The sequence below is a fragment of the Clinocottus analis genome, unplaced genomic scaffold (genome assembly GCF_023055335.1).
Source record: "Clinocottus analis isolate CAN_PGR_092001 unplaced genomic scaffold, fCliAna1.0.p SCAF_2, whole genome shotgun sequence".
Taxonomy (NCBI): Eukaryota; Metazoa; Chordata; class Actinopteri; order Perciformes; family Cottidae; genus Clinocottus; species Clinocottus analis.
In genome coordinates this window covers 18,454,123-18,478,081 of record NW_027175931.1, presented here as the reverse complement: position 1 = coordinate 18,478,081, position 23,959 = coordinate 18,454,123, and the positions used below count along the sequence as shown (strand labels likewise).

The window sequence follows — 23,959 nt, the reverse complement described above, 5'->3', positions numbered from 1 at the left end:
ACACACACACACACACACACACACACACACACACACACACACACACACACACAGAATAATTCATGATTTGGTCCAGTAGTGGTTAGCAGTGTCTTACACAAAGTACCAACCTCACTTTTTATTTGTGGGTATATTTGAATTATTTGTTTTGAAAATCTAAATGCAATTCAGGACTAGAATAATTTAAAAATGTAACATTTATTTTCAACTTGACAGTCCTCAGACAAACAAGTCTATTAATCCTGATAAGAATAACCAAGTCGTTATGTCAGAAAAATTACCGGCATGCATAAACATTTCAGCAATAAAATGCTTCTTGAGTTGTAGTCAAGACTTTTTTTGCAATTAATTTTGGAATAGAGAGAAGCTTTTAATGATGATGTTGTAGAGGAAGAGGCTTCACAATGTAAGGATCACATTCTGGAAAATTCTGAGTCTGACAGTGACTTTGAAGAAGAGGAGATTGAGCATGATCGTTCATGTGATCTAACAAAGGTAAAGGGCCAATACCAACCATATATGCTGTTGTATTGCTTGTAATTGTGATAAAGTAAACATATGTTGAGTATTTTAACGTAGAATTGTGTGATTGTGTTGAATTAAAAACCACAAAATGCAGCGGGTCCACCAGACCCACGAACACTGGCTGAATAACAACAATATGAACACCACACAAGGGTTAACAGCGCTGACACTTAGCCTTCAGTGTCATTGTTAAACACATTCAAGCATGTTGTTGAACCCACTTCAGTTGGAGGGGATACAGTCTGCATGATGAGGCGGCCTCCTGTCAGAGATGGAGCTCTTTATCAGTCAGATGCATTTCACATATAGCTTATTTGCACAAGCCACTTTAATTTGATCACATACAAAAGTGAGAGTTTTGCATCCTCCCAACCCCTTTTTATGAGTCAACTAATTAACTAAATGAACTAGCATGGAGCCTGACATAATAATACATAATAATAACAATACACCCAGTTAAAAAACACACCAATCAAACAATACAGTTAGTGCTGAAATGAAGCAACACATCTTAATTTAAAGATGAAAACTTTTACCCTCCCTGCCTGTGCATCATGCCGTCTTTCAGCTCACTCGTGAAATCTATTAATACCAGGGTGCTAATTGAGCTGTGGATGCGGTGCCTGCTAATGTCTGACTCTTCACACGCCATGCAGCCTCTGAATGTGATGACATTCACTGTGGGCCAACAACAACATCTCTGCAAGAAAGAACAAGGAGTTCAATTTCTGTGGCTGAGCTGAGACTCTGTGTATTGTCTGTGTATTGTGTTATTGTTTTTCGACATGTGATAACTTTCAGAGAGTTAATCTCATTGCGGCCAATAAAAAAACTTTCCGCAGTGCAACACAAACTGTTTCAGCTGGCTAGCACTATCTGTAAAGGCTATTTCCAAATGATTAATATACTGTGAGGTCACACTGTTTCTTTCTTTCTTAAATTAAAACTATCACTAAAGTGTCCGCTCACTGGTTACATTTACTTATTTAAATTTAGAGACAACACTATCGGCATGGTTGAAACAGAGAAAAGGAAAAGGGGAGGAGTTATAGTATCAGTCCTAAATTAAAACAAATATGACAAACAGATGCACTTTACATTATCATACCCACAGTGTGCTGAAGCTTAATATCTATCGGTTAATGATTGACCAAAGGGAAGCCAAACGGCTCATTAATAATATAATGAAGGTTCAGCTTACATGGGAAACGGTAGTAAGCAAACGTGGTGGACCTCCTGCATGTGGAGGGTCATTGTGGCCGTTCGGGTGTCTTTTAGAGAGAGCCCATAAAGCGTCTCTAACCGCACCTGATGATTGGTCGCCTGTTTAAACAGTGGTAACCAAGGAGATGATTGATGGACCCCGCTGTTTGATCCCATACGTCATGAGCTAAAAAAAGCACCGCAGCACAAAATGCAAAGTTATCGAAATATTCAGGATGATGGAAGGCATCAAGATGTAAAGTCAAGACATTTACTGAAGTACTACTGAGGTACACATTTTACGTACTTACACTTCTGTTACACTACATTTAACCTGTTGAAAACTGTGGAACCAATTTTGGCTCCAGACCTCGTTTTTCGCTGTTTGAGTCATTGTAGAAACCCTAAATTAATCACAATACTTGTGATTATTGTATGTATTTATTTAGCAAAGTCTTGGGGGAAAAAATGAATATCTGTAAAATAAAAATCACTTTTAAAAGATATTTGGATCATAACTATGAACATCCAGCATGACATGAGCGAGATTCCCAAAAAATGCTTCCTGGAGCGGTCAATAACACACCTTTTTGGAAAGATTAGGACCTAAAGAATCTAGATCTGAACAAAAAATCACAATAAAATGAAGCCTTGGCTTGTTATAAAATTAGTTTTAGTCAAAAAACTGTGCCGTTGGGTTAAAAAATGGAAAATTATGTATTTTATGCCAAAAGATTGTCTCAGTGGGGCATGCTGGGTATTAAAATGGGAGCGGGAGGGTTTCCAAAAGGTTAATATGCATATCTTGTACAGGTTTACTTGATATGATTCAGATTTCTCCTATAAAATGATATAAGAATGCATTATTTTAGGTTAGACTCTCAGTCAAGCTTCTCATGTTTGAGGGGCATATACAGAGACAGAGGCAGTTAGCTTGCTCCTCTGCACTCGTCGCTGCTGCAGAAAACAATGACCCGGTTTATGATAACATTAAATCACCAACAAGAGCAATCGATGCAGTTTGTCTTCAGTTTGATTGACAGTATGCACAAATGAAGTATAAACAGGTTGATTTAGGGTGAGCAAAAAAAAGGTCATAGATCTCAGAAAAACATAATAAATAAGATAACACTGACAGGTTGAGTACTTCTCCTTTGACACATGAAGAACATGTTGGTCGTACTACTTCAGTAATATTTTGGATGCAGGACTTCCATGGTGTGGAGTATTATTAGAAGAATACTTCTTCCATGACTGAGTGCTGGTCATGACACGTTACATAAAGCAGCTCTCCTGTTCTTTGAGATGGGCATGTTGACACCAGCACTGCTTCACACTGCGCACAAACCAACACAGAGGCAAGTTGCACGCTGGCTGCAAATTACATGTAAATATAAAGTAGAAACGACAGTTTTAGCGGATACATAATCAGTCTGCAAGCTTGGCTTTTGCTTCAGCTTGGTCAATTGATTCAAAAAGAAATATAACAATGTTTAAATTGCAGGTTATTGCAGGGGAAGTTTTTTTCTTTGCAATGGATATGCCAACTAAAAGACAATAACCTCTGAGATAACTTAATTTAAAGATAGCAGTGGTGGAAGAAGTATTCCGATCTTTAGGAAATGCGATACACTTTATGAGTGTATGTACTATAAATCAGCTAAGTAAGATTGTATTAGGTGTCATGTGTATATTTAACAGTAAGCTGGATACTTCTGGACGAATAAGATGATAAACTACTGAAAAACCCTCCTCCCATGCTTTGTCCCTCAGCCTGTCTCATCTGACCGTCATATCTGGAACATTTGAGCCACGGAAACATTTTCTGCTTGCAGCTTTGTAAATGAAAGCTAAAGACGAATGTGTGTCAGCTGCAATCTTCAATATTTAAAATGAGACTCTAAAGAGTAAAGAGCCAAAATAGCATGCAGAGGAATCTCCACAGTTTTCAGGTTTGAAATGCAGAGTACAGCTCAAAACGTGATTTAAATTACAAAGTCAGTGGGCAAAGAACAGAGATTAGCAGGAAAATAAGTCTTGCTTTACATGATGCACAGCAATAATATTATAATATTACATATAACTATGAGAAGAGGGTCGGGAGCTCAAAGGGAACCTTCAAAGAAGTTACATCAGGTTACTTACTTATACTTACATAGAGTCAGTTGAAGAATCTGACAGTTGGGATCAATATACAATCATACATATATATATATATATATATATATATATATATATATATATATATATATATATATATATATATATATATATCAATGTGCACCAATAGGAGCCACATATATTGCTTTTGTATTATACTTTGCCCTGGACCAATTATTATAGATGTTTTCAAAATGGTTGTATTTTTTGAATTTGTGTTCACTGTCCCTGCGTTGGTTTATAATAATGTATCTCACTTCAATGTAGCACCTTATCGCACCTCTGTAATGCCAGATTGCTTCAACATCTCCCCAAATGTTTGAATTTAGACACACAAGAAATAATGTTTGTGGGTGCATTGCAGAACTCTGCAATAATAAATACAAATGTCCCGACTGTAAACTGCTTGCTTTGTAGTCTGTTATAATCTTAGAGATGAAAAGCTGCTGGAATATACTGCATGCTGATTGGAAAAGGAGCTACAGGTGAGCAGGATGATGTGGGAGTCAGGTGACTTGGATGTGGATATCAGGTGGAGAATACGATGCAGGGGTTTGAGGAAGTGGGAATGGGGCTGAAAAGACGTAGAATGGGCAAAAATATACACATCTGAGTTCTTTTGAATTGAATATAGCATGACAGTCAAAGCCTGCTGTGTGTTTAATACTGCAGCAGACTGGCAATCTCTGCATGCTGTCCTAATATACTGTAAACTAGTGTAGATGCCAACACTTATTGGAAAGAATATCAACCCTAAACTTCTTTCAACCTGCAGTGTTATAATCTTTTTTTGTAAAATAAAATGTGCAGTTTTATTTCACTGTAGATTTTGCATAACAACGCAGGCTGCTGTGCTTTCATATCCTGCACTTATTGCAACACAGCGCACACCTAAATAGCTTTGTTGGTGTTAGATCTGTCTGTCAAGCTTACAGGAACAGGGCTCACGGGCTGGAGAGCGGAGAGACGAGTGGAAATTAAATCCTGAACCAACGGGACTGCATTCTTTATACCTTGAAAGATATACATTCACAGTGATAAATGCAACACACCACAGGAAATGAAGGTGTCTATAAGCAACACTTAAAGGGTTGGTGCCATTAATCTGACTCAGAATAAACATCACTATTTCCTCCAAAGATTTTTCCCCAGTTTTGATCCACATTGTCTAATGAAATGACAGTAGAAAACAAGGGGTTTGGGTCTGTTCTCACACCACAAAAACTGTACAATCCAAAATATTTGCACCTGTGAAACAATGGAAATGTAAGGTTTGCTATAAGAAGAAATAAAGGGCAGCCAGAAGGGGTCTGGCAACAGAGAAATGATTGCTTAGCAACATATATTACCCAACACTGCAACAGCGCAGGGTGATCAAGGATGCTCTGATGCTGCAGAAGGATTCAAGCAAGGCAGCAAATTCAATTGTTTTTATTTTGACCTTTTCTTTGTCTTTGTTATGTGAATCAGAGGAAAGGGCACGCGCTTTAGTTTACTTTACTGTGACATAGTATTAAATCCAACTTGTGTTTTGTGTGACTAAAAAAGGATAATTGTACATAAACACTCCCTATAACATAATAGTTGTCTGAAGAATCACAAAATCGACTACATATAATATTACTTTTGTTAGCAGAACAAGTAAAGATGCAGTGAGTTGGATATGGCTGACAGCTGCAATGATGTCTGGTGTTACACTGCCACCTGCTGTTCATAGGTTAGAAACTTAGCAGCAGCTGCTTGCACAGTAAGTAATGGTAAGAGATGCAGATGAATTACATGAATTGAATATGAGAAGGGTCAGCAGTATATACCTACTTAAAGAGGATTATGCTATTTTTCTGCAAAATTCAGGTATTACAAAATACTCTTTCCTTCAATTTAGCATTTTGCACCGTCAGTAGGTCTAGAGAAGGCTTGGGAATGAGCGTTGGTCCAAAGAAGAAGGGTGTTTAGAATCAATGCCTGGCACTATGATGTACGTGCAAATCCTCTATGAACGTCCATCTTCAGCCCTGATGCCTAGTGATTCATTATTCTGATGTTGCCCTCAATCATGTCTTCCAGGCAACAACCTTTTGGCCAATAGTAGAGATCCTTACAGTTAGTTCTTGTAGTTTGTGTAGCATTATGGGTGGTAACATTACATGTATATGTAAAGGTCCGCCATGGACTATTTATATTGTGTTACGTATGTATCTTCTACAATTCAGTGGTTGTAATATTTCTAAAGTATGCGGAGCTTGGAGAGAAAAAAAATGATAGGGCTGTGCAAGATGGTGTGTTTGTGTGTGCGTCATACATTCACACAGACAACAGCCTTTTCTTTAATTCAGTGGGAGTTCATCATTGCTGACTCTATTGTTTTTTCTTGTCTAACTAAATTGACCATGTTTTAAAACGGCCCCATTCAGGTTAACATTCACACAATGCCAAACAGGACACTTTATGCAGTCAGGACACTGGAAACCTTGACCACTAAAGTAGTCCAGAAATCAGAGTTTGTCAGTTTGTCAGGCCTTTATATATATATGTGTGTGTGTGTGTGTGTGTGTGTGTGTGTGTGTGTGTGTGTGTGTGTGTGTGTGTGTGTGTGTGTGTGTGTGTGTGTGTGTGTGTTTTCTTAGTGAAAAAAGTTGATCGTTGTGATGAAATACAAAGACATTTTCTATTGTTTTCCCCTTACAGGTTAAACAAGATTAAAGTTTAAAAAATAAAAATATTTGAGGTGGAAAACTGTTTCGGAGAGGCTTGGAGGATGTTTGAGAGGAGAGGAACAAATGGTGGAAAGACAAAGAGGTAGGAGAAAACAAATGTAGTCTGCATGACAGCGAGTAAATAAAACACTACAGATTAGATCATGCAGGGATAATGTCTGTGGTCGACCTTATGAGAGATCTCATCTTCCACCCAGCGCAGTAACGCTTTAATGCCAGAAATGAAAGAGAGCCCTAAAACATTTGGCAACTGTGAAAGTGTTTTGGTTTATTGATTTACAACCAACGCCGCTACTCATCAGCAATCACAGAAACTGACAAGAGCTGAGCCATTTACACCGTTGATATAAGAAAAATGAGACGGAACATTACACTTTTTTTCTAGGTGCCACAGAGAGCAAATGGGCATTTGCAATATCTGAGGTCTTGGACTATCCTGTGAGAAGTTGCCATTCGAGAAACCATTTAAAAAGACACCTGCTATTTGGAACGTATTTGAATAGGGCTAAATATAGGAAAAATGTCCTGTACCCCATGGCAGAAAGTCTCCTGTTTGTCAACCCGTACGGCATAATGCTTTTGTCCGACTGGAGCGCTGTTTCCCCTGATTTTTAGCAGACCTATTGGGCTGCCAAATCAGGCATGATTTTCCCTACCCCCCAATGGTCGGGTATTTCAAATGGCCCGGGGACCCAAGGGCTTAGCAGAAGCCTGGATCAAAATAATTCTTGCACAAAGTAGGTACAGATTACCATATGGTATCCATGGTTCAGACTTTTAGGCCTAAACATACTATATAACAATGAAGAGGAAACTAAGTAATGACAACACAACAAAAGAAAACAGGCAGAAAAATACATTTAAAAAGAGATAACAGTAAAGTGGAATGCAAACAAGAAAAACATCCAAGTGTTTCATACTTCATTGTTGCCAGCGTTGTAAAACAATAATAATGAGTTGATACCCTTAATTATGTCAGCTTTTCAGTCAAAGCCAAGAACATTCTTAATATTCTATATGTCACTCTCTCATATGATGGCATTTTGAACAGATTTTTTACAAATGCATTGAAAGTTGTTCCACATAAGTAGTTCTGTACCGTGTTATTGCTGCAAACTAAGCTATAGTCTGATGTTTGAGTGAGTGTGTTGGTTTCAGGTGTTAAAGCAGGTATACCCAAGGCTGGTATTCCTATTGTATGCATGTAAATTTAATTTGCTTGATTGATCGAGAAAAATGTATTCATGTACTAATGTATTTGAACAATGTATACTGAACTGATCAATACCTTTTAATTGTAGATGGAATCTCAAAAGCAGATTAATAATCCAAGTGTTTGCAATTGATTTAATTATCACTTGCAAGGTGAACCGAGAGCCCTTCGGGGTCACAGGGCTGCACAAACAGGCACACAATTATTTTATATTTCATATTTTATATGTGTTACCAGTTCCCCCTGCGTTTCCCTACTCTGTACTATTTCAGGTCTTAAATTATGTTAACATGGTTTTCCTTTAATATATATATATATTTAATAAGCATTTTTGCAGGAAAGCTTTTTCGATCACTTAAAAAAAAAAAAAAAGAGTACACATATGACCACGCCCCCTGCCTGTCAGGCAGCGTTGAGGGCGAACCCGTCCTCCATCGCTTGTAGCTATGGAAACTCGTCGATGGCAACATCCACCAGTCCGCTCTGCCCGCCATCCTCATACCTCTCAGAGGTGCTGAGTGTGTGCAACTGGGACCGAGAAGCGAGACGCAGCAAGATGGCGATTCCGCGACTCATGGCTTGTTTTATTCTGTCCGCCAGTTTCGGTAAGTAGTTGTGCCTTTTCAGACAATGCTCCCGTGAAAACGCCGCGACGTTTTAACGAGGTGCGGCGACCTTAAATCACAGCTGTATCGGAGCTGCGCGATGCTAACAGACGTTAGCTTGACAGAAACAGGTTGGGAGATGTCAAGGAAGCTTTATCGTCACGCCATATGTATTTGCACGGTACTATTTTTTTATGGGTATTGTCAATGTTATATGTCTATATGTCTTCCTTAATGTCAACGTCACGTTGCTGTTGTGAGTATTGAACCTGTGAGGAAGAAAAAAAATGACGTTTTAAGAGCGTCGTTCACGTTTCAACGATACCGTCCGCTATCCGGAGGCGTTCACAACAAGCACAGTGTCAGGGTGCATTTCTTCACTGTGGGTAAACTAACCAAGTCCCGACACCAGTCCGTGTGTTTTTTGGTCTCTGGCGGGCATGTCTGTCTTAAAAAAAATAACAACTAAACAAAGCAAAACGTTCCTTTTGGGGGAAAGGAAAAGGCAACCACATGGTGACGTGACGGGACCTGTCGTGTCAGCTATGAGACAAAGGGCACTAGAAAGCACAGGGCCTGCAGGATGAAGGAGCATTTCACACAACATGCATGCACTGTGTGCATTAAGCATGCAGCACATAGATTGTGAATAAACAGCAAAAAATCACTGACCCCATACGTTGAGTTCATACGAGTTAAATCTGTCTAACTCACTGAATCCCATCCAAAGGTTGTGTGAACTGACCTTTAGTGGTCACTGATTGACAATGATGAGGATGAGTGGGGTGTTATTAGTGTGTTGGAGACGAAGAGCCAGACATAGTGTGTTGGAGATGACACGCCTTGTCGTCATCCCTGCCCAACAACAACAGCTGGAGCTTTGGAGCTGATCAATGCAGCTGATGCTGGATGTTGTATTCTCCCCCTCTGGTGTGTTTGTGTGTGTGTGTGTGTGTGTGTGTGTGTGTGTGTGTGTGTGTGTGTGCGCTCTTGGTGTGAGGTCACTCCACTGTGAGATGAAAATTGGCAGTGGAGTGAGTTATTTCCAAATGGCAGATTACATTAGTAAGTGTCGAACTCTTGACCCAGCTCCATTGCGAGTGTGAATCACATGACTAAGTGACTGATGAAGCAATGTTTCATTTATCATGCTAAACAGTGTTTGGTTTTGGTTCCGAAACTCGGTTGGGTAAATGGAGCTCACAGCCACCGTAGCGGGAGGAATTATTCACATTTTTTAGATTAATGTTAATAGTCTAAAATTCTTCCCTCCAGTTTTAGTCTGCCTTTGGGTTTAGATAATTAATAGGAATCTGTTGTAATGTTGTTTAATTCATGTTTCGTATAACTTGCGCAGTTACATTTAAATATTTTAGTTCAAAGTAAGACACAGTAAATCTTTTTTGCATGAATATTATCATGTTATTCCACACTGACAGTATCATGTACCTCATCTGATTCCAGCTTTTAATTGAAGTTGTATAATGTTACACTCGGGCTGCAATTGACGATTCTTTTCTTGATAGATAGATTAATAGTTCTGTAGAAGTTGTTTCATACTGATCCACTGGAGTGATCAGTTCTAGTACACGTTCACTCTCGTATTCTGTGAATAGTCCATACACCCCTCCATGTTGCTGCTAACTCTGCCTTCAGGATATTTGCAGCGACTGCACTGGAATGTTTGGAAAACAGCTTTTTATAGATGCACTGGTCTGACTTTTATTTTGTTTGTTTCAAGGGTGGGGATGGGTATTTGATTTCATATGTAGTGCGTAAGAGGATAACAGAATCTGGCCATACATGAGCACATTTCTCTCAGAACAGACAATAGACCTACTTTGTCTTTGCATCACAAAAACACGGTGATTAAGAATGAGCCTGTGTTTGCTTCCCAGCAAGCTATAAGATTCATTTTAAAATTTAAAAATATTGTCTCCTTTTTCAACCTATATTGTGTCACCGGGGGACCGACCATTGTTGTGTGAATGCTATTATTCTAAGGTCGCATTAGTAATTAGCTACACATTGTCATGTTAATTGACTGTGGTTATACTTTCCCACGGCCTATTTAAAGGAAAGGAATTATGTTTTCTTCACTAAAGTGTGCATGCACCATACGCCTCCTCTCAGCATGAGTTATTTCTGTGAATAATAAAGACGAACAACTGTATTTATGAAACAGTTTGTTTTTTGGTAATGTTTTTCCAAAGAGGGAAAGGGGGAAGGATGACATATAACAAAGGTCACCCCCAAGGAGTTTTTTTTTCTAGTCCCAGAGTGCTTCAGCAAAACTTAAGTATTAAAGATAATGTCCTGTAATCTTAGAATAACACATTACACACTGCTATGTTGAAATGCATGAAATGACAGCAGTTTTTTTTTGTGGTAACGTGATACGAGAGCAGCATGGTTGTAGACGATTCTATCAAATGTCTACATTTGAAAGCTGTAGTTTTCCCTTTGTCCCCCCTTTTTTTCAGTAAACTTGCAGTTTGACAGAAGCTTTCGCCTCGATCACAGAGGGACCGCTCTTGACTCCGTCTCACATATGCCGAGGGAGCGTTTGTTGGACGAGCTCTCCTTGTGTCTCATGGGATGTCCAGTCACAGCTGGGCTATAAATAGCTTCTTGATGTACAGGGTGGGAAAGTCAGCAACAGAGACGGAAGCTGAGACCTGGAAGTCAGATCTCATCAGTGTCCACAGCTGCGCTTATGCCTTGGCGGCACACACATTTCAATCGCTTTCAGGTCGAGCGTCGGCTATATGTTAGTGAACTAAATGTCGTGTGTAACGAGGCTGCTTTGAATAAACAGCGAGACAGAGTGCCTCTGGCAAACAGGAGGGGATGTCTTGCAGTATTTAAGGCCCGCTCAAATAATTATTGTTATCTAATTTCAGCCTTCATTTGAAACCCCTCCACTGGGAGCGATAATGCCTTCATTACTCAGCATGGGGGCCGTTAGTCGCATGTGTACCCAGCGATTACTGCGTTTGGAAGTGGCACAGGCACAATAGGTTGAGTGCAGGGTACCAGTGGATGCTGGAAACACGCTTATTTATCCTTAGCCTTTGAAATCAGACACATTGTAGAATTATGTGTACATTCGACATTGTAATTTTTACATTTTCTTAATGTGTTGTTGCACACCCTCTCGCTCTTTGCTCACTTATTTTCCACTTAAATTGGCAATCTGCTGGCCCGAGTTTGACAAAACTTGTGCATTATGCCCCTTGCCATTACAGTCTGACATTTGCAAAATAACACTGATTGCTTTAAGGAGTGCACTCAAGCGAGGAACTTAAAATAAGTGTATCTCATGTGTTGTTTGTGCCGGGGGGAAACAAGATGGCTGATTAAATATGCTTCGAATTCAAGCACATTCCCACCGTCAAGTTATTTTTGTGCTTTTGATTTGTTTTGTTCAGGGATTTAGATACATTATTTATCCTATAAACCTCAATGTTAATCAGTGTCACAATTTAACGAAGAAGTGCTTTTTACTTAACTTAAAATGAATTAAATAAACCCGAGATCTTGTAATGTTTTAGACTTTCTGCTCTAATGAGTGCCACATCATTGACCAATTCCAGCTATTCTTCAGAGGGACATTGTCACCCAAAAACTATTGAGATTCAGTGAACCAGCAATGCAGATGTTCATATTCTAACATAAGATACATTTTTTATAGAAGTGCACGTCCAATTTGTGTCTGAGAGCATTGTTTCTATTTCTACTTCTTTTGGCAGTTTTACTTTCTACTTCTAATTATATGAGTGTCAGTGGTTAAACAAATTGATATCCTTGTGTGTGTGTGTGTGTGTGTGTGTGTGTGTGTGTGTGTGTGTGTGTGTGTGTGCAGTATATGAAGTTATGCTAGGATACAAAAACCCCAAATAAAGTGTTCATGAATAATCTGAAAGCTCTTATTTGTACATTGCTGGATAAAACTATCTGGGGTTTTGACTTGTTTCAGGAGCGTTTTGCCTTCAGTCTTTGTCTTCATTAATTCAAACAAATGCTCAGTTAGACTGAAGCCAGGGGATTTATTTTGTCCTTAAACAAACTTTGTGGCTGTCTTGTCTTGTATGCTTATGGTCTTGCTGAATTGTCCTAAAACTGGAGGGACTGTGCAGAAAAGTCCTCCCACATTGTCTCTCCAGGGTGTGTCAAACAAAAAGCTAAAAGTCAGCACTTTAACTTCAGTCGGGAGTTTCATTTAAAATGCAGCGCACAAGAGTAAAGCTGAAACAATAAACACAGTTGTATTGCAGAAATTAAATATTTAAAATGTGCTCTCCCATTCAGTGTTTCATCACCAGCCACATTATTCTAAAATTAACTATTATAAAGCACCCAAATCAAATAATGTCCGAATATTTATTCTTAAGAGTTAGTTCTTTTCTAAAGCCTTTCGTGAGCAGCACACGCAGTCACTAGGAGATGCATGTGAAAACACGTTTTGGCCCCAGGTGTTAATCCTCTTAAAAATAAATGTGAAGTGATTAATAAGAAATGTTGACTCTAAATCAGTTCCCAAGGCTGTCTCTGAGGTTCTATATTTATCGCTTTAATCCACTGTTTATTAGGAAACATGCCAAGTTGATAATATCTGCTAATGAAAATGCTTGTGTTTGGTGTGCCATCAGGGTTACTCAGCATTTAGTATCTTGCTTTTTTTTTTTTTCAAAGGTCACATCCCATCATCACTCGGGGTAATCCTCCGCACCACAGACAAGATTGTGTGGGCAAATGAGTTTGAGCGTAAGTTGCTGGAAAATCACTCTATAACCTATTTAGCGAAAGTAGCTTTTCTTTTCCTGACGCATTCTGTTTCCCCCACAGCCATCGAACTGACCTGTTTAATAGAGTCCATCTCCACAAACAACCCGAGGATTGAATGGAAAAAGATTAAGAACGGTATCCCCAGTTATGTGTACTTTCAGCACAGGATAGCAGGTAAACCGCTTGCAAACTCTCCCTTTTTTAAACCCCCATCGACCCAGTAGTTTCAAAGCAATGTCTCCGGACTCAAAGCTTAGCCAAATGAATGGTACCTTGAAAGAACTTGGCATTGCATTCTGTTCTTCTGGACTGTGAAGTCATGTTGTGTATGTGAATGAGCAATTGTGAAGCAGTTTCTTTTTCCTCTCTTGAAAGGGGACTTGGAGCACAGAGCTCAGCTCAGAGAGCCGGCCAACATCTTGATCTTCAACACCACTCGGTCTGACACGGCAGAGTACCGCTGCGAGGTGGCCGCCATCGACGATCAAAGGGACTTTGATGAGATACTCATCAGTCTTGCAGTAAGAGGTACGCTGAGCTGGTACCACATTGGTCCGCAGTTGAAGACTTGCAGCACATCCCTATTTGCATTTTTGAGGATGATGAAAAGTATATATTTAGTTCAAATCAAAGGATTATCCATTCATTTTTGTTCATGAACTATTATATAGTTTGACAGATGTTCCTTTCACGCCAAGACATGGAGGAGAAAATCAACAAGCATCTTACAACTGGGCTTTAAATATGAAACTACAGCCAGCGGTCGATTAGCTTAGCTTAGCATGACAGCGGGAAGCAGGGGAAAACATGCAGCCCGACTATCAGGCTACACGATGAAGCCCGGAGTTCACCCTTAAAACATTCCTGAATTGTTGTGTCCAGACAGTGACTTACAGCAGGGGGGTCCAAACATTTTGGCAAGAGGGCAAAATTTGATGAAGTAAAGATGCCAGGGGGCCACCCCTGCGCTAAGATAAGCTATATATATATATATATATATATATAGATATAGATATATATATATATATATATCTATATCTATAGATATAGATATAGATATATATATATATAGATATATATATAGATATATATATATATATAGATATATATATATAGATATATATATATATATATAGATATATATATATATATCTTTAAAATTGATCATGAACGGTAGTTGCCGTAGTTTGATGTGTGTCTGTGTCTGTGTGCAGTGAAACCTGTTGTTCCGCGGTGCAGCGTGCCAGAGGCGGTCACAGTTGGAGCGTCAACCGAGCTGCGATGTCTGGAGAACGAGGGCTTCCCCGCTCCTCAGTACAGCTGGTTCCACAACACCGAGGAACTTCCTCAGGACCCCAAAATCAGCCCAAAGTTGGTCAACTCTTCATACAGCATCAACGCTGACACTGGTGGCCTGGTAAGAAAGACACAAGATGTGATATCTATTTCTATTACATATATATTTTCACGGCCTACAAAAAAATAGCAGAAAAGAAATGGCAACAAATTTTATTGTCTATTGATGTTAGTTATTATTAGAAATCAACTTATCAGAATCTGCCTCAGTCAAATGCAGAAGAAGCAGTTGGCGTTAGGTCCTGTTGCAGCTACAAGTACAGCTTATCTACACTAATGTAAATGGGATTTAATGAATCCATGCGTGTAAAGATATCTACAAAGGAAGATAAACCTAAAACCAGCATATGAAAGAAGGATAATGTTCCATTCAAAGCCAAAGTGATGTGTCCATGGTGTACTTCAAAGACATGTCAATAAGCACATTTCCATATCATAAAATGCCATGACACAGTTGAAGGAAATGTCAAAATAATTTATCCACAGCTAAGCATCTTTTACCATTTTGTTGACAACGCATCTGTCTGTCATTGCACTGAAACGTCTCTGAAAATGTCTACTCAGAAATTTCGAAGAGTGAGGAAGGAGGACGCAGGGGAGTACTACTGCCAGGCGAAGAATGATGCCGGACATGCACAGTGTCCTTCACAAATGATGGAAGTCTGTGAGTGTCTGAACGTCTGAGTCACTGTTTTCCATCCAAGATATAAGAGTTGTATGTCAAGCTGTCTGACTTGTGCTGTGTGATGGGGTATCTGTGTCGTAACGACATGACACTTTTAGATATCAGAAGGAATTGTTTGATGTGTTTACTTGAAGGCTGGCAAGTGATGATTTCAGCCCCATGTTAGATACATAGAATCAACATACACAAGTACACAGATCGTAATACTTCATATGTCTCGGGCCACCAAACTGTGAAGATAATCGTCTCCGTGTCCTGTTGCAGACGATGTCGACATCCTCGGGATTTTCCTCAAGACGTTTGGCGGAGTGGTCGTTTTCCTCTGTGTGGCTGGTTCCATTTGTCATTCCTTTAAACGCGGATGCTTCGACAAAAAAGGCCACAATGAAAATAAGTGAGTACGATCTCAGAAGAACGGAAGAGGTGACATTTTGTAGAATTTTGTGTTTTATTATGTGTCTTTTATTCCAGCTACAATTGGCCAGCACAGAATGAGGGTGTTGAATATGCCGATGCAGACGAGGTAAACGGAGCACACACAGTATTTATTGCATGTCTGTAAACACATTCAACTATTTTCAAGATCAGTTGCGCATACTTATTTCATAATTCATGTTCTTTTACAGGGCCATTTTCGCCACAAGTCTTCATTCATCATTTGACAGCGGAGCCGGAGGACGTGACGAAACCAAGATAAAAGCAAAAAACTGTTGAGGTTAAACTGCTACAATGATTCTCCAGATGATAAAGTTTGAGGTGTAACATGGCACATAATTCTCTAATGCACATCAAAATCTAATCAACAAACTTGCCAAAGTCATTTTGATATCATTTTGTGGCACCGTTTCATGTTTTTTTTTATAGCGTGATAGCATTTTAATTTTCTTCTCTGTTAGCATTTATTTCTATTTGAAACATGTTTTACTCCATATTTAGTTTATTTTGAACTAATTTGCCACAATGTCTTTATTTATACAAAAAAAAAACATTTCAAAGCTGTGGAATTTGATATTTGGCCCCCGGTGTCATTGCAAAAGATGCCGTAAGCTATTTTTTTGGACAAATCTTCTTTTATAATTCTTAAATTTTTTACTGAGTACACTGAAATTGTTTGACAAAACTAATTTACATTATATTTGTTCATAAGATAAACAAGTTTTGTTCCACGTGGGGATAAGTTGCAACGTTATTTTGTATATACTGTAGTTGTGCAGGCAATAAACAGCAGACTGTAAAAGACTGATGAGCTCTGATTCATAAGGCACAATTTATCAGCCTTTCTTATATCCACAGATAATAACAAGTCTATACGAGTAAAGAGTAACTTGTGAGTTTGAACATATATCCCACTATGCTGCAAAGTCAATATGTACTATGAAGGTGGTGAAGTATGATTTTTAGAGTGCTGTTTCTGTGTATAAGTGACCTTCTATGCTTTACCAATTATTTTGTGAGTATTGGACATATTGTCCAGTTTTGACTCAGTATTTGATGTACATAAATATATACATCTTTGATCTTTTCATTTGCAAATATTGCACTCCATACCTTATTGTAAATACTGCAATAAAAGTGTTCGTCGGAAATAAATTTACAGTATTTACTGTTCAGTGTGTATCTGCAGTGTTGAGCCTGTCATTTCAAACATTAGTGTCAATGATTTGTGTAACAACTCAGGAACTGTTGAAAAATGTCCACTGTTTATTTGATATTAACGCTATATGTTCATGTTATTTTGTTACTATTAAATACGTTTGAACTGTAAATGTTGTGGTCATTTGTATTGACAGATTGATTTTGAGAAAGCACAAGAAACATATCCAGCATTTCTAAACTTTGTTTGAGTCTACTGCAAAAATAGTTAGTCAGCGATATGATCTTACATATGAACATTTTTAAACACTTGTATTCACACAGCAGTTGCAACTAAAAACATTGTGTTTGATTTTCTTCTGTGGTGAAGGACGTATTCAGTTACTTTTCTCAAGAAAAAGTAGAAATATGAAAATAGTTGTCTTCATATATTATACTATACTTGTATACATTATGAATATAGTGATCCTATTTTTCTTTATGTAAGTGGAATATAATGTACAATACATCCCTCTGAGATGTACTGTGAAGTGTGGAAAAAAAGTAGTAAATAGTAAAAGTAGAAGACAAATGACTGAGGTACTTTCTATTCATGCTTCTTTATACTTATATTCCACTATATTCTAGAGAGAACTGGAACTATATTACATTTTGAAATCAGCTTAACTTCAACCAGCTACAACTAAAGCTGCTTAAAAAACATCAGGAAATATAATCCAATATTATAATATCAGAATGATAGGGTGCCACTCGCCTGCGTAAAGAGTACTCTTACGTATGATACTTAAAGTGCTTGCATGTTAATATTATTTTGCCAATGTAATAAACTCTAAAGCAGGACTGTTACCTGTAATGGAAATGTTTTCCTCGTGCTGCGGCTTCTTCCACTTAAATACATTACTTAACTCCCTCCCTGTTGCTTTCGAAATAAATAAAGCCTATTTGCTACCTTGTATTCACCACCACCATTATTTGGTGAGAGCACGTAAACAGCTCTTGGCAACACATACTGCAGTTTGGACCATGTGTTTTAAACTTTTCGCGGTTTTATTTTGAAAACCCCCACCCGGAAGTAGTCAATCCGACGCAGGTGGCGTACATCCTGGTTATTTGACAACATACACCGTCTTTTCTTCCAGAAAACAAACATGTAATTTACATGCACACGGCGAGGCTTGTGACGGTTACGGAGCGAGCTCGTGTGTCCGCGGGGAGACGTGACGCTGTTTGCGGGCGACGCGAGGCCGTGAGAGGAACACCAGCGGCGGATCATTAGCCGATGGACGTGTTATTATTGTGCGTTTTCCTTGTGCCGTCGTGTTGCTATTTTGCTTCGTCGGTATGGACGTGTAGTCAGCGAGTGTGGAGTTGTCTCTAAAATATCGACTTTCCCCACGTTTAATAGTGTATTTGTTGCTCTGAAAGGGAACTGAGGTCGCACAACCTGAAGGCCTTACTGTGTTGTTTGTGTTTTACTTTGAAACATTAGCAGGTTTGTGTGCGTTTGTGTGCGTGTGCGTGTAGGGGGTGGGGAGGGGGGATTAGTTTGCTAACAAGTCAGTCACGATAAGAGTTGACTACAAGATGAGTTTCTTTAGTTTTGGACAAAGTGCAGACATTGATGTAGTCCTAAATGACGCCGAGACGAGGAAGAAGGCTGAACACAAGACGGAAGATGGAAAGAAAGATAAATACTTTCTGTTCTACGATGGCGAGACTGTCAGTGGGAAGGTGAACGTCACCCTGAAGAACCCGGGCAAGAGGCTGGAGCACCAGGGCATCAAGGTGGAGTTTGTTGGCCAAATAGGTAGGTTGAAAAATACATATTTTATTTATTTCACTCACTCACTCACTCACTCACTCACACACACGGGTGGAGTTTGTTGGCCAAATAGGTAGGTTGAAAAATACATATACACACACACAAAGAAAGAATGAACACTCTGCCCTCTGCTTATACCCATTATATTTACCCTTCATTATTATTTATACCCATTTTTAACCTTAAGTTTATTGTAATTCTGTGTTAGGACCGAGCAAAATAAGCTTTTCATTCTATTGAACAATAATCTGTTATCTGTGCATATTACATATAATATATATTAAACATATATATATATATATATATATATATATATATATATATATATATATATATATATATATATATATATATAGGACCGAGCAAAATAAGCTTTTCATTCTATTGAACAATAATCTGTTATCTGTGCATATTACATATAATATATATTAAACATATATATATATATATATATATATATATATATATATATATATATATATATATATATATATATATATATATAACATCGTGAATCTTATATGGTATTGCATGTAAATACAAACACTATTATATTAGAGTGTTGGATTTGAAATATTATGCAGAATCTTGAAATGGACAACTCTCATTTTGCTTTTGCTGAACACTTCTTCTCCTCTAGAGTTGTATTACGACAGAGGAAACCACCATGAGTTTGTTTCCCTGGTAAAAGATCTTGCGAGGCCGGGTGAAATAACTCAGTCGCAGACCTTCGACTTTGAGTTCACTCATGTTGAAAAACCATACGAGTCGTACACGGGCCAGAACGTCAAGCTAAGGTGAGCTTGATCCCTCCCTCTTCTTTGTAGGCAGTGAAATGAGGGACTTTAATTGTCACTCTTTAACATTTAAAGTGAGTATTTTCTTGCTCAATGTTGCCCACATTTTCCTTGAAGTATGTATTCATGGCTTTGATGTAATAATGTATAATAATATCTTGCAGATATTTCCTGCGAGCCACAGTGATCAGGCGACTAAACGACATCAGTAAAGAGACGGACATCGTGGTGCACACACTGAGTACTTACCCTGAACTCAACTCCTCCATTAAGATGGAGGTTGGAATAGAGGATTGTCTCCACATTGAGTTTGAGTACAACAAATCCAAGTAAGACTTCTAGAGCTGCCACAAACTATTGTTTTTCATTAATTATTATCTTTCATTTGTCAACGATTCAACTTTTTAATGTATACGAGGTTAGAAAAAAGTAAACAATTCCTTCACAATGTGACAGAGCTGATAACGAGATCAATAAAAGTAATTGTTTTGATACATTTAATGATATAAAACAGAGAAAGCAACACAAATGACCTTTTTAAGAAGATGGAACCTAATGACTAATTTTACTTGATAAATTATTTTAATAATTAATCAACTTTCAAAATTGCTGTTGGGTCATTTTCTCTTGATGAACCAACTGGACATGGCAACATTATCATTATATATCTCCATGTTGTTGAAGTAATAAGCATTGTTTTTATGGCACTTTTCAAAACTGAATTTACAAAATGTCTTTTGAAGAAAAGAAATCCATAAACCTACAAATTAAACACAATTTCAGTTCATTAACCAACCAGCCAGGAAATCACAATAAATAATAATAATACATCATCTGTAAGTGGCTTTTGGAAATATTAGCGTTGGTGTATTTTCGTGTGAGGGACTTGTACATCATCAGTCGTATGGAGTTCAAATCTGCAATTAACAATTATCTACATCAGTAATTCATGAATAAAATAACAAATCACTTGATATATAAAATAAAAGCAAATCTCCCAGAGACCTAGTGTTGTCTAACACAAAGAATACTCTCATCTACTATTGTAGAAGACGAAGAAAAAGCAGCAAATATCATTTCATGCGGTCAAATATTCAAATATAGAGTCCAGGTAATGTTACATTACCAACATCCTCCATGTGCTCGCTAACTAAACCTCCTGTCATTTATGGCCCTCGTTCTAATTTCTGCTCGTGTCGCCATTCGTCCACTGACAGGTACCATCTGAAAGATGTTATTGTGGGAAAAATCTATTTCCTGCTGGTGAGGATAAAAATCAAACACATGGAGATTGACATCATCAAACGTGAGACGACGGGCACCGGCCCGAGTGTGTACCACGAAAACGACACGATCGCCAAGTACGAGATCATGGACGGGGCTCCGGTCAGAGGTAAACGACACCGGCTCGCAGTTTCAGTCATTTTAATCACCAAACATCTCCCACCTCAGTCAAGATTTAACTGAATGTTGCCCAACCTGACACGATGTACTCCATATTTCAGGAGAGTCCATTCCTATCCGGTTATTCCTAGCTGGTTATGATCTGACTCCCACCATGCGAGACATAAACAAGAAGTTTTCCGTGCGCTACTACCTGAACTTGGTTCTGATCGACGAGGAGGAGAGACGGTACTTCAAACAGCAGGTAGGCTGCTGCGAAAAACCTGGAGACCAAGTCGTGGATAACCGTACCGGCTGAGATGTGTGAAGGGCACCTGAGTGTTTGCAGGGAAAAGATAATGAAGAGAAACATTCGGTGCAGTAAAAGTGTTGGACAGATGCTTTGTTGTGTCCCAATTCTGTACTTCAGTACCTTCTAATTGTACGCAGCTGTGAGTGTGTGGTTTAGAGTTTTGGACCGTAAAGCATTCAAATCAACTTCTGAGCAACAGGAAGATGCTTAATGACAATCGTAGGGATTACATTTGTGAAGCACATTTATCTTTCAGTGGCATTACAAAAGTTGCAGTTTAATTATTGTCTCGCACACGTGCTGCTTCGTGTCCTGTCAGCATAAAATGGTTGAGAAGTACGTCAATGTTGGGATACTTACTGCTAAAAACCTGCTGGTTCTGAAACAAATAGTTGAATAATTCACACACATTTTGGCGATACATTAATTGTTGAGTATCTCTGCTTATTGGACTCTTGGTTGGAGAAAATGTCATTTTTGCTCTTGTAACATATTTTACATGGGTTTTACCTCTCCTATATTTACAGCATAGTGTATATACTGTAAACTAACTGTATGCAGCATGTTATATTACACTGAGACGGAGCATCTGTTACCTACATTCAGACATATATAGCAGCAGAAGTGAGGCTGATTACATTCATCACGAGCCTGTGAAAGACTTTTGTTGACAGCGATACATATAAGGATGCCAAAAGTTGTGGTTTATAAATGAAAACAATATTTAATGTGTAATCATGTATTTTAGTTACATAAAGTCCAAGTCGGTGTCACTCTTGTGATGTTACAGTATAGCATCACATTAAGCAAATCATAAAGCTGCCAAATTAATCAATTAAATTATTCTAAACGAACAATGGATGACTGTAATCCACTCTAGTTCATTTCCATCTGGCAAAGGAGAACATTTTCCTGCTGATATACAATTGTTACAAACATAATTTAGTGTCTTTTTTTTAAAGTGACTACACACAAGAGCAACACTAGAGTTACTGCCATGGTCTCGAGCTTTCATGGCCGAGGAGTTAAAACACAGTAACATCCATACTTATACAAAATAAAGCACACAAAGTCTCAATTACCGAACCCTTCCTTGTGCAGGAAATCACACTGTGGAGGAAAGGGGACGTGGTGAGGAAGAGCATGTCTCATCAGGCGGCCATCGCCTCCCAGAGGTTCGAGGGCTCGGCTGCTTCGGAGAGCGCTCTGGTACAGGCGGCGAAGGAGGAGAGCGGCTAAACCCGAGGAACCCCTCAGCTGTACGACAGCCGGTGACGCAGCTGCTTTTGTTTGTAGCCGCTGCAGGTGAAGGGAAGAAGAAGAAGGGAGACCGACATACAGTAATACATACAGTATGTGAACAATGCAACCGTTTGCATGAGGCATTCAAAGTGGCTGCAGGCTGCTGGTCTTGTACTTCCTCATAACTGCAATTTTCTTTTCTGTATGGGAATCAAACTAATCATTCGCAATGTCCACTGCGTTAAAACCTTCCACGTGTGATGTCCTTGAGTTCTTAAGCCTTCTGCCGATTACATTAATTCAGGTTTTTCTTCATTTTTTCTTTTTTTTTTTCTTTTTAAGGATACATTCATTCCTGATCTCGTAATTAATGCAACTCAACTGTCATGGATTTTCAGAAATGTATCTTTGACATTCCACCTTTAATGAATGCATTCCTAACATTGTTCTAAGGTCAAAATGTCGAAGATAACTTTGCACTGCTTTATTTTGCTGAACACATTTTATCTTTGTTTGTTTGTGTGTATGTGTGCATAAAAAAATGATTAAAGCGTAAACGTCCCATGTTTAGGGCTTAAGTATTATCACGCACACTTTTGGGGGGTTTTGATCTGTAAATAAGACCAGCTAAAACCTTTTATCCTGTTCCAGTTTGTGTACATTGATCATACAGCACACGGTGCCACAAGATGACTGTTCATGTTCATATGCTTTGCCTTTGCATTCCAGTGGTGGTCGGAAAGGGTGTTTGTATTAAGGTCTAATAGTATGAAGTCCACTGTATCCTCTTTATTAGAGACTTTAAAGTTGTGCCTCAGTGTATCGAGCAAATGAAATCCTCCTGCCTCTTTAACATGATTTGAGTCTTTTAACCAGAGAAAGAGTTACAGTAGAACTATCTTTTGCAAAATGCTAATTAATAATTTCTTGTCCCTGAAAGTCAAATAAATTGATGCCAAATGGGGAAAAAATGGACTTGGTTGTTTGACAGCAACGAGTGAAAGTGTTTTTGAGGAACATGAACATTAACAAACGTGCAGCACACGGCTGAGCGACTTCCGACGGATCATGGAGTCTGTGTTTCTTCAGATCTTTCAAATACGAACCCATCAGTAAGAGCTTAGAAGAGGCCAAGAGATTGGTTGCTATATCACTCTGCAAGTGTATCAATCTATGTCCTTGACAAAAACATCTGGAGCTATTTGATCGCACCGATTCACCCCACGACTGCTTCACAATGAGAAAAATACCTTTTTGACAAGGAAGTGTGTCTAAAAGGGCGTTTCAATTAAAACAAATGAATGCAGCCTGTTCAGGAACTATGTTTTTAGTTTGTTCGCTCAAGCCAAGTTTCAGAAACATAAAAATAGAAAAGTTAAAGACGTCAAAGAACCATGAGGTCTGTTGAACTGAGTGTTTCTATTTAGTCGAGAAGAATCACAATCACCTCTATGAAAAAAGCAGAAGGCAGCAAAGACGTTTCAAAAAAAGTGTAACTCATTCCTGGCAGAATTTGCTCAAACGAGGTCTGCAGTCGGTCGACGAAGGATCACAATT

At 38.6% G+C, this 23,959-nt stretch overlaps 2 protein-coding genes across 2 annotated transcripts; both read left to right on the top strand.

Annotated features, from left to right (window-relative positions):
- The first annotated feature begins 8,277 nt into the window (after nucleotides 1-8,277).
- On the top strand, nucleotides 8,278-17,018 carry jam3a (junctional adhesion molecule 3a). Its single transcript, XM_068585015.1, has 9 exons — nucleotides 8,278-8,423; nucleotides 13,119-13,190; nucleotides 13,272-13,385; nucleotides 13,587-13,739; nucleotides 14,426-14,628; nucleotides 15,132-15,231; nucleotides 15,517-15,646; nucleotides 15,724-15,775; nucleotides 15,879-17,018. Exons 1-9 carry the CDS (start codon nucleotides 8,279-8,281, stop codon nucleotides 15,912-15,914), a joined length of 1,005 nt encoding a protein of 334 aa, XP_068441116.1. The 5' UTR covers nucleotide 8,278; the 3' UTR covers nucleotides 15,915-17,018.
- Nucleotides 17,019-17,941: 923 nt separating this feature from the next.
- Nucleotides 17,942-23,361, top strand: LOC137791072 (vacuolar protein sorting-associated protein 26B-like). Its single transcript, XM_068585776.1, has 6 exons — nucleotides 17,942-18,652; nucleotides 19,308-19,464; nucleotides 19,629-19,793; nucleotides 20,682-20,857; nucleotides 20,970-21,112; nucleotides 22,262-23,361. Exons 1-6 carry the CDS (start codon nucleotides 18,430-18,432, stop codon nucleotides 22,397-22,399), a joined length of 1,002 nt encoding a protein of 333 aa, XP_068441877.1. The 5' UTR covers nucleotides 17,942-18,429; the 3' UTR covers nucleotides 22,400-23,361.
- Nucleotides 23,362-23,959: the final 598 nt, after the last annotated feature.